This window comes from Lithobates pipiens, unplaced genomic scaffold (genome assembly GCF_037356315.1).
Source record: "Lithobates pipiens isolate NorthernLeopardFrog02 unplaced genomic scaffold, aLitPip1_a1.2 Scaffold_1, whole genome shotgun sequence".
NCBI classification, from domain to species: Eukaryota; Metazoa; Chordata; class Amphibia; order Anura; family Ranidae; genus Lithobates; species Lithobates pipiens.
The window spans coordinates 205,331,620-205,343,369 of record NW_027507685.1 but is presented as its reverse complement, the minus strand read 5'-3'; the positions used below and the strand labels follow the sequence as shown (position 1 = coordinate 205,343,369).

The window sequence follows — 11,750 nt, the reverse complement described above, 5'->3', positions numbered from 1 at the left end:
TAAACACCCTGCCAAGACTCTGCAACTAAACACCCTGCCAAGACTCTGCAACTAAACACCCTGCCAAGACTCTGCAACTAAACACCCTGCCAAGACTCTGCAACTAAACACCCTGCCAAGACTCTGCAACTAAACACCCTGCCAAGACTCTGCAATTAAACACCCTGCCAAGACTCTGCAATTAAACACCCTGCCAAGACTCTGCAATTAAACACCCTGCCAAGACTCTGCAATTAAACACCCTGCCAAGACTCTGCAATAAACACGCTGCCAATACTCTGCAATAAACACGCTGCCAAGACTCTGCAATAAATACCCTGCCAAGACTCTGCAATAAATACCCTGCCAAGACTCTGCAATAAATACCCTGCCAAGACTCTGCAACTAAACACCCTGCCAAGACTCTGCAACTAAACACCCTGCCAAGACTCTGCAACTAAACACCCTGCCAAGACTCTGCAACTAAACACCCTGCCAAGACTCTGCAACTAAACACCCTGCCAAGACTCTGCAACTAAACACCCTGCCAAGACTCTGCAATAAATACCCTGCCAAGACTCTGCAATAAATACCCTGCCAAGACTCTGCAATTAAATACCCTGCCAAGACACTGCAATTAAACACCCTGCCAAGACTCTGCAATAAACACCCTGCCAAGACTCTGCAATTAAATACCCTGCCAAGACTCTGCAATTAAATACCCTGCCAAGACTCTGCAATTAAACACCCTGCCAAGACTCTGCAATAAACACCCTGCCAAGACTCTGCAATAAACACCCTGCCAAGACTCTGCAATAAACACCCTGCCAAGACTGCAATAAACACCCTGCCAAGACTCTGCAATTAAACACCCTGCCAAGACTCTGCAATTAAACACCCTGCCAAAACTCTGCAATAAACACCCTGCCAAAACTCTGCAATAAACACCCTGCCAAGACTGTGCAATAAACACCCTGCCAAGACTGTGCAATAAACACCCTGCCAAGACTGTGCAATAAACACCCTGCCAAGACTGTGCAATAAACACGCTGCCAATACTCTGCAATAAACACGCTGCCAATACTCTGCAATCAATACCCTGCCAAGACTCTGCAATCAATACCCTGCCAAGACTCTGCAATTAAATACCCTGCCAAGACTCTGCAATAAACACCCCGTCAAGACTCTGCAATAAACACCCTGCCAATACTCTGCAATAAACACCCTGCCAAAACTCTGCAATAAACACCCTGCCAAGACTCTGCAATTAAATACCCTGCCAAGACTCTGCAATTAAACACCCTGCCAAGACTCTGCAATAAACACCCTGCCAAGACTCTGCAATAAACACCCTGCCAAGACTCTGCAATAAACACCCTGCCAAGACTCTGCAATTAAATACCCTGCCAAGACTCTGCAATTAAACACCCTGCCAAGACTCTGCAATAAACACCCTGCCAAGACTCTGCAATAAACACCCTGCCAAGACTCTGCAATAAACACCCTGCCAAGACTCTGCAATTAAATACCCTGCCAAGACTCTGCAATTAAACACCCTGCCAAGACTCTGCAATAAACACGCTGCCAAGACTCTGAAATAAAAACCCTGCCAAGACTCTCCAAAATACCATTTTATTTATTCATTAATGGTTTGTATTACGTATAGATAATAAAGAGGTCTGTTCTCATCTGAAAACAGTATTTCTTTTGGATAAAAACTGGAGAAAACCAAATATCACTTGTAGACAAACCTACACTTTATTTCAAGGCGGGGTCTGGGGAGGGGCAATGGGTGGGGCTGAAGGAGGGACCAGGGTGGAGCTGAAGGGGCCCTGTCAGGTAGGCTGTACGGGGCCCCATGATTTCTATCAGCGGCCCTGCACATATGTGCCAATTTTGTTCGTTGTAGAACGAATATATAATAAAATTGGCACATATGTGCATTTTTTTTTCTTATATATTTTCACTCTTTATATTTTCCTGCCTTAAAACTCCCCCGGGGAGAACTTTTTTGCACTGGTTGCATATTTTCTCCCAATCCATTTAACTAAGGATGTTGGCAGCCAGTACCCTATACATTTCCAATACTCACATCACTTCCTTTATCATTTCATTTATGTACAGCATTGTATCACCCCGCAATTGTAAGTTGAAGTAACGCAGTGTTGTATAGCAAAATAAATATTGGCCTGGTCAGGAAGGGGAGTAAATGTTCCGGAGGGCAAGCAGTTCTTTTTGGAGAATAAGGATATAGTTTAGTGCTGGCTGGTTAAACAACAGTGAAATTGTCCAGCAGGGGGAGCTGTGCAGCCCTCGGCACCTTCCCAGCCTCAAAAGGCGCGCTTCAATGCTTGGAAATCGGCGCATGCGCGATAGGCGAGAAAAGTCTCAGGAGTCCCTTTGCAGCCCCGATCGGCCATCTTTGTATCTGGCAGCTGTGTTTACCGGCGATGTCACTTCCGGTCATGTCTGCCGCTTGCTGTCCTCTCACAGAAGATACGTTCAGCCGTTTTCGCTCTCAGAGCAATGTGTACGGGCTGTCGGTGCTGCCCTGCCCCGGGCCTGGCGGGCATGAATTGCTGGCCGCCACCCTAAAGGGAAAAGTCACCAACTTCAAGTACCAGGACCTGCGCGAGAGATTGCGAGCCGGGGCCAGGGAGGTGCAGTTCACCTATATACCAGGTGGGGGCGGTGCAGTGCAGGTCACCTGTATACCAGGTGGGGGGAAGGGGGCGTTCACCTATATCCCGTGTGGGGGTGGTGTGCGGCAGTTCACCTATATACCAGGTGGGGGCGGGGCAGTTCACCTTCCCCCCTCCCATGTTATTTACATGACATAGCAGGGAGGTTTTCTGTAGTCCTCCTAGCTAAGAATAATGTACCTGATAAGTCAGCACAGGAAGTGATCAGCTGACAAGATTTCTGGCAGGATCAACAGGTATTTAGTTGTGCTTATTGAACAAATGTAACAAAGTCCATCGAATGATCTATTTCTCAGACCAGAAGGGACCCAATCAGAACAGTTCATGTGTCGGGGGTCACACTCGAGGGGGAGGGGGGCGGTCACACTCTGGCAGTCCCTGTGTGCTGTGTTTACATGGACCCAGCAGGCTGCCAGAAACACAGGAAAAAGTCCCTGACTCTTTCCTAAACCACACAGCATCACAGCCACACAGAAACCGCACGGTGCAAAAGCTCTGCGTTTTCCGATGCATGGGGGTGCCATTAGGAATTAACTGTGTGCATGTCTGATGTGTTTTGGGTGCATTTCCACCCTGTCCTCCCCCCACAGCAGTGTGAACTCCCCCCAATACACCGTGATGTCTGTCCTCCAATTTTTATAATCTCTAATTCTTTTTTTCAGTGGATGCTGAAATTGTTTCCATCGATTCCTTCAGCAAGTCTCCTCCCAAGCGCGGTCTGGTTGTGGGGATCACTTTCATTAAGGTGCGCTATAAACTGCTTTGTAGGCTGGGATTCTCCAAATGGCATGAGGGGAGGCCGAATGTTTTTTAGCTGCCTTTTCACTTTGTCCCCCTAAAACACAACTCCACTCATCATCGCTCCCTTCTTACACCTACAGCACCATACCATACAGGAGGTCTGAAGACCAGACCAGATTAGAGAATGGTGGGCAGATCTGTCAGTTTTTGTTTTGCTTTTCTGTGTCCCATCGCAAAAGTGAAAGGAAATCTCTCAGAAGTAAGAGACAGTCTTCTCTTCAATCAGGTCTCCAGACTACAGCCAAGTGCCACAGCCTTGTAGGATTTCTAGGACTTTAGTGGGGGCACTGGTGTAAGGGGGCACTCTTTCCCCGTTTTATTTAACTTTCTATTGCTTCTTACAAGTGTATTGTTTCTTTCCCCTTAAAGAGGAAGTAAACCCTGATGGGTTTACTTCCTCTTTGATTCCGCAGGAGCCAGCGAAGTCACCGCTGTCCCCTGTAGTTCCGAGCGTCCATCTTCTTGGTGGGTCTCGCTGCTCCGGCGCTGTGATTCGCCGGAGCAGCGATGACGTCACTCCCGTGCATGAGCACGGGAGCCGACACTCGCGGCTTGGCGCCGCAACCTGCGGCTTACCCAGTGCGCCTGCGCGCCGCTGTCTACGGCGCATGCACCGTAGACAGCGGTGGCTGTCTTTAGGTAAATATCTCCTAAACCGTATCCATGACTGCCAGGTCCTCTGGATCACGGTAAATGGCCGCTGATAGCAGCTGTTTTCCACGTGATTGCTCCGTCAAATGATGGAGCGATCACTTGTAAACAAACCGGTGTCGCATCCGGTTCCTCTCTCCCCTCTCTATACCGATCGGTACAGTGGATGGGGAGAGATCGGTGGCAGCAGCGCTGTGGGCTGGATGTGTATTGCCCACAGCGCTGATATATGTCCACTCCAGCCATCCATCCATACATACTCAGCCATCCATACTCAGAATACTCATCCATCCATGCTCATCCATCCATGCTCATCCATCCATACTCCGCATACTCATTCATCCATACTCGGCAAACTCATCCATCCATGCTCAGCATCCTCATCCATCCATCCTCACCCATCCATCCTCACCCATCCATACTCATCATAATCAGCCATCCATACTCGGCATACACATCCATCCATCCATGCTCAGCCATCCATCCTCAGCAATACTCATCCATCCATTCATGCTCAACCATCCCACCCACCCCCATCCATAATTAGCCATACTCAGTCGTACCCAGCCATCCCATCTATACCCAGCCATACTCAGCCGTACCCATCCGTACTCAGCCACCCCCATTCATGCTCATCCATGCCACATCAGTTCTTATCCATGCCACTACAGTGCCTCACAAAAGTGTAATAGGTAGTTGGATTTGAAACTTATGCCCCTAGAGCACCTGATGGTGCTTCCTGCATGTTGGGCCTCCACGTTGTGGAAAAGTCTTACACATATGGTATCACCGTACTCAGGAGTAGGAGAATCTATTTTGGGGTGTCATTTGTACATGCTATGTGTTAGAAACATTGTGTAAATGGACAACATTCTGTCAAAAAATAAAAATGCATTTTTTCATTTTCTTTACACATTTCCAAAAACTTGTAGAAAAAATGACATGTTCAAAAGACTCATTGTGCCTCATAGATTATATATTGGGGTGTTTTTCTTTCCAAAATGAGGTCATTTTTTGGGCGTTTTCATTGTCCTGGTTCTCCAGGGCCTTCAAAAGTGTGAAGAGGTAGTCAACAAATTATATGTGTAATTTATGCGCCAAGAACGCCCGATGGCGCTCCATGCATGTTGGTCCTCTGTATGTGTCCAGGCTGTGTAAAAGTCTTACACTTGTGGTATCGCCATACTCAGGAGGAATAATAGAATGTAATTTGTTGTATGCATATGCTGTGTGTGAGAAATAACCTGCTAAAATAACAATTTTGTGGAAAAAAAGAAAAAAAAAATATTGATTTTTGCAAAGAATTATGGGAAAAAATTACAGCTTCAAAAAACTCACCATGCCTCTAACTAAATACCTTGGCATATCCACTTTTCCAAAAAGGAGTCATTTGGGGGGTATTTGTTATTTTCATGGCTTGTTAGGGTCTCAAGAAATGAGACAGGCCGTCGGTACATCAGGTGTGATCAATTTTCAGATATTGGCACCATAGCTTGTGCACTCTATAACTTTCACAAAGACCAAATAATATACACAGATTTGTGTTATTTTTACTAAAGATATGTAGCAGTATAAATTTTGGCCAAAATATATGAAGAAAAATTACTAATTTGCAAAATTTTATAACAGAAACAAAGAAAAATGCATTTTTTTTTTTTTTTTTTACAGCGCAAAGAGGAAACCCTGATGGGTTTACTTCCTCTTTTTTTCCCTGCAAAGGTAAAGCATAATGGACTACTATGCATCGCATAGTAGCTCATTATGTGTCACTTACCTGACACAGGAGCCAGCGAAGTCGCCGCTGTCCCCTGTAGTCCGCCGCATCCATGTTGCTTGTGGCGTCTCGCAGCTCCGACGAATCACAGCGGCGCAACCGCGATGACGTCACTCCCGCGCATGCGCACGGGAGTCGCGTCTCGCAGCTCCGCCGCTGCCATACGGCGAAGCCGCGATGACGTCACTCCCGCGCATGCGCACGGGAGTCGACAAATTTGGCAAATCCATTCTTGGATTTGCCGCATTTAGTGCGCCTGCGCGCCGCTGTCTACGGCGCATGCGCCGTAGACAGCGGTGCCCATTTTCGGGCAAATATCTCCTAAACCATATAGGTTTAGGAGATATTGCTTGGACCTACAGGTAAGCCTTAATCTAGGCTTACCTATAGGTCCAAGTTGTTTGGAAGGGTTTACTTCCTCTTTAAATACCACCAAAAGAAAGCTCTATTTGTGTGGGGAAAAAAAGGACAAACATTTCATATAGGTACAGTGTTGCATGACTGAGTAATTGTCATTCAAAATGTGAGAGCTAAAAATGGGTCTGGTTAGGAAGGGGGTTTAAGTGCCCAGTGGGTAAATGGTTAATGGCTGTGTGTTGCGTTATTTGAGGAAACATGAGATTTAAACGGTTATACAAGCTGTATGCTCACTACTTTACTTTACATTTTAGAAAAGTGTCATTTCTTCAGTGTTGTCATATGAAAAGATATAATCAAATATCTACAAAATTGTGACGGGTGTACTCACTTTTTTGAAATACAGTGTATATGTATAATAAATAAAATAAAAATCGATATAATCATTCTGTCTAACCCGTTGCACATTGATTATTTGTAGGATTCGGGAGATAAGGCCAGTCCTTTTCTGAATATTTACTGTGACTATGAGCCTGGATCTGAATATAATCTGGATTCCATTGCACGTAAGCTTCACATGTGCACAAATGCTTTGTATAAAATTTTATGTAGAAAAAACATATTTATATCATTGTAGCTGAAGATGTCTACTTAAGCATTAAAAGAACGATACCTTGTATGGAAATTATTACATAGTTGTATCAATCCAGCTTGGTCCAGTGTAACAAAGTATATACCATACCATACCTGGCTGATGTCCCTGGAAACCACTATAGAAGACACCACTACTTCAGTTGTCTTCAGTAGTTTTCAAGTTCAGAGTAACTGCGCTGCATTCTGAACACAGGAGGTTGGCAGCTTGGAATAAACGCCATTCAGAGAATGCTTTGTATTTTCTGAATGGATGAGGTGGAGTGGTGATGTCACACTTTGTATTCATTTAGCAGATACAAATCATTTTCGTAAAGGCGCCTGTGCGGAGTGGTCATTCTTCTGTGTTAGGAACGCAGCAGGGCCGGCACTAGTCCTGGGAACTTGTGGAGATCACTGCAGTAGCGGTGTCTGCATCCGTGATTTCCATCTACCAGAACAACAACCAGGCATGATATATGATAGAAAGCAAAGCCAAGCTGCTCCAGGTGAGAGCAGTCCCACGCTTTAACCTCACTGTGCAGGTCCAGTCCACAATCTGAGCCACTGGAACAGGAGAAGGTTTGACTGAACTCACATGTTTGAAGCAAAAGTGAAGACTTTATTGAAGATAAAAATGATCAGACAACATTGTAGACATCATGAGATCAATGCAGATCTGGCAGAGTTTAATGCGTTTCACGAATTGAAATTGCTTAGTCATAATCTGGTATGGTGTATATACTGTACATGGTTACATTTCCCAGTCGCACTATTTAGAAGATGGGTATACCTGGAATTCATCTTTAAGGCTTCATGGTACACTAGCCTTGGTCTCAGAATCAAGTCCAATACAGTATATAATTTCAGTTACCTTCATTTACTTCATATCAGTCACCCTTGAGTTGCTCATTGGGGTGCTTTCAGCTGTTTTTGAGCTGCTACTTGTTGCTTTGAGTTGTATTTGCTTTCACATTGACTTGTATGAGTTGGTAAAGCAGCTCAGACACAAACCAAAGTCAATGTACATGGTAATGCGCAGGGTGTTGCAGTGGCAATCGTGTATAGCAGTTTCATGCACTGTACAATGGAGTTCAATGCACATACCACGCATTATGGTGCACTGCTTTGTTAAAACAAAGGTTTTTGTGTTTTTATTTTATCCATTGTGTTGCGTTGGCAGCTCAATCAGAATGAACGGGCTGTCTTAATTCAACACATGTTAACACACAGCAACGCTTTACAAGAGATCGCTTAAAGTGGTTGTAACCCTAAAAAAAAAAAAAAAAAAAAATTCCTTATAGCAGGCTAAATAGCACAGTGCTTGTGCTGTCTAACTTGTCCCTAAGCTGTAGAAAACCTGGTTGATTCTGCCTGTTCCAGTGTCCCCTTTAGTGTGCTGACCACGGTAATCATGGCTGCTGATCCATGATTGCCATGGTCAATTTTTTTTGCCTCTGTCATCCCGCTGCTCTCCTCTCTTCCCCTTTCCCTTTCTGACTGTCTGCTCCTGTGTATGTGTGTGTATGAGAGAGCGAGCTGCCCCTCCTCTCCCATCCTGCCACTATTAATAGTAAAGTAAAATTAAATGAGAATTACTGCCAGCCCTTCTTTTATGAAGCCATTCTACAGTGTAAATGTTTTTTGATAAAAAGATGCCTCTAAATTCCTTTATCTGAAATCTTCTTTTGCTGGTCACATGACCTCTGGCCACTCTCCTCGATCTAAAGGCAACAGCGGGAAGGGCTGAGCAGACAGCACAGTGGTCAGGTGACCTCCCTGGCTGACGTAAGAGGGAATCTTCGGCCCCTCCTGCTGTAGTCCTAAGGCCCCATTCACACATGAGCGTTTTGTAGCTTTAAGCCTGAAGCTACAAAACGCTGGAGGGGGGAAAAAATCTATTCTTCTCAATGGAGATGGTTCACATCTCCACTTCGTGTCACCTGAAGCTCAAACAAGTTCTGGACCCTTTTTTGTCGCTCAAATCGGGCAGATTTGGGCATTTTTCTTCTTTTTACATTGATGACCTTTTGCCCTGCACAAAATCGCAGCAAAACGCTGCAAAACCGTGGTAAAAACACAGCAAAAAACGCTGTAAAATTGTGCAATTTTCTGCCTGCAAACGCTACGTTCAGGTGTGAATGGGGCCTTAGACTGGAGGAGAGCGGCCAGAGGACATGTGACCAACCAGAAAAGATGGGAGATTAGGTTTTTAGAGGCATTGTTTTACACATTTACAGTGTAGGGTTGCTTCATAAAACAAAGTGGCTGTAAAGTAAAAAAAATATAAAAATTTCACTGCCAGCCCCTCTAAGTGTGAAGAGCCCTAAAGAGTATTATAACTGACAGGTGCCACAGATTTAAAAAAAAAAATCTGTAGGTTTTAGAGTATACACAGACCATTGTATTGCAATTCAGTCACCATTCATCAGGTCTGATGTGCAGTGATTGAAACGGTATCTGCAGGATACACAGTGTTGCATCGTATTTCTTCACTCTGTACAGTATGATAGGCATACAGTAATTCCAAATACCTTCCATAGCAAATTTGGTCCCATCACCTCCATGGTAAGGCAGGAAGTTTGCTATTAACAACAAAACATGTTCTCTTTAGGAACACTTTTCATAAGAAGTTTAACTTATTTGCTGCTCACAGTCCACCCTTTTTTTTATTTTATTTTTTCCTTCTTTCTCAGAAAGTTGCTTAAATCTAGAACTGAAATTTACCCCTTTCCAGCTGTGCCATGCTGAGTGAGTATTGAAAGAACTTTATTGTGTATACCATTGTTCATTGTACTATTTTTTTTATTTTTTTTTTGTATTAAACCACAGGTGTAATGGTGGGGCCGAATCGCAACAAGGGGAGTTGTTATTCCTCTTTATTTGAAAGTGTATCTAAACCCTAAAACCAAAATGTTATATATTTTCACTTGCCAAAGATGGCTGCATTAAAGAGAAGTATTGCCAAAGCTCTGTTTGTCATACTTCCTATGTGGGACACAGGAGTAGATTGCACTTACGTGTGTTCTCCTTTTGACCCAAAATCAGCCATCAGCAGGCTAAAGTCTGCTGCCAGTTGATGTCACAGACCTGCTCCACCGTCCTGGAATCATCCCAAAAATGTCGGGATCCACCCAGATGTCTTTTAAGCAGCTGGCTTAGCCTCCCAGCATGCTGAGCCAGCCATTTTTGCTCCCTCTCCACCTGGTGCTCCAGTGAGTGCTGAAAGGGGCAGAGGTTTTCTTTATTTTCACAGGTGATCCGGTATAAGCAGGTGGTTGAACCTCAGCTTTATTTCCTACCCACCCCCCCCCCCCAACCCGAGAACTGCAGTTTCTTGGGGCTGTACCCACAATGCTTTTCTTCGCAGTCACAGGAACAGTTATATGGCACCTTCTTGTATATCATCTTCTCACTGCCTAACACATTTTTAAAAAGCGTTCCACCGCAAATAGTTTTTTTTGAGGGCCAGCAGTATAGCTTCATATATACAAACTCCTAAAGAAAGTTGGGGGGGGGGGGGGGGGGGACAGCACAGCCTTGATAGTCGGATCAACAGACTATAAAACATTGTTACAGGAGGACTTGGGAAAACCAAAGGCTGCTGTGTTAGGGCCTGTTCCCACCAGGGCACAATACTAGAAATGTGAGTTTGGTGCGCATTTCCATCACCACTTTCAAAATGCACTGCACTTGCGATCTTCATTCAAATGAATGGGCTGAAATCGCCCTCTAGCCAGATTGCATGTGAATCGAAACGGCATGTACAGAGCATTCCTGTGCAATTCATGGTGTGAACCCTTAATGTTATTGACGGACTGCATTATATATGCTATTTTTTATTTTGCATATAGTTTCACTTAAACTTGATTGGTTTTTTATAGAAAACTGTTCCACTTTTGCTTTCGTTGGTATAGTTAAAGAGGAAGTAAACCCTGATGAGTTTACTTCCTCTTTCATTCCCTGCAAAGGCAAAGCATAATGGACTACTATGCATCGCATAGTAGCCCATTATGTGTCACTTACCTGACACAGGAGCCAGCGAAGTCAACGCTGTCCCCTGTAGTCCGCCGCATCCATCTTGTTGGTGGGGTCTCGCAGCTCCACCGTTGTCATTCGGCGAAGCCGCGATGACGTCACTCCCGCGCATGCGCACAGGAGCCGACACGCGCGGCAGCTCCGTCGCTGAGAATGCCATGCTCAGTGCGCCTGCGCGCCGCTGTCTACGCCGCATGTGCCGTAGACAGCGGTGCCCGTTTTCGGGCAAATATCTCCTAAACCATATAGGTTTAGGAGATATTGCTTGGACCTACAGGTAAGCCTTAATCTAGGCTTACCAGTAGGTCAAAGTGGTTTGTAAGGGTTTACAACCACTTTAACACCCATTGTAGTGTACTGTTTATTGAATGTTTATATTATTCATTTTCTGCCACAATAGAGATATGAAAGATGCCATAACTGAAATTTTGACAATGTAAGCGGTGGAATGTTTGTATTAAGTGTACTGGCGCCTTATGTATGTATGTATGTATGCATGCATGCATGCTTGTTCCAAGTCAGCAGATAAATCAAAGAATTACAATGACAGCCTTGGAGCGTGCACTATCAATGGCAGCTCCCATCTAGTTATATACAAGTACCTTTTTTAAAATCTGTTTTATAATTTTAACAGGGTTCAGGATGGAGATCAGCAGGAGACAGTTTTTTTACTGGGAGGCAATGATCAATACATCCATCTTTACAAAGAGGTAAGATAATTGGTAGCTGATCTGTGACATACAGATGGGTATACATTGAAATAGTGCTGTTGCTTTTTGCTTTTAGCATTTTAGGACCAGAGATAGAAGTGACAGCCT

General features: G+C 44.6%; 1 protein-coding gene across 2 annotated transcripts in view; it reads left to right on the top strand.

Moving 5' to 3' along the window:
• Positions 1–2,409: 2,409 nt before the first annotated feature.
• KPTN (kaptin, actin binding protein) overlaps positions 2,410–11,750 on the top strand; it is a 61,188-nt gene continuing 51,847 nt past the window's right edge. Inside the window, exons 1-5 of one of the 2 annotated variants that reach the window (XM_077480820.1) lie at positions 2,410–2,661; positions 3,344–3,426; positions 6,746–6,830; positions 9,591–9,645; positions 11,567–11,642. In XM_077480820.1, coding sequence (XP_077336946.1) covers positions 2,430–2,661; positions 3,344–3,426; positions 6,746–6,830; positions 9,591–9,645; positions 11,567–11,642 — 531 coding nt within the window. In that variant the 5' untranslated portion in view covers positions 2,410–2,429. The remainder of the gene's footprint in view (positions 2,662–3,343; positions 3,427–6,745; positions 6,831–9,590; positions 9,646–11,566; positions 11,643–11,750) is intronic. The other variant, XM_077480812.1, reaches the window with a different exon arrangement.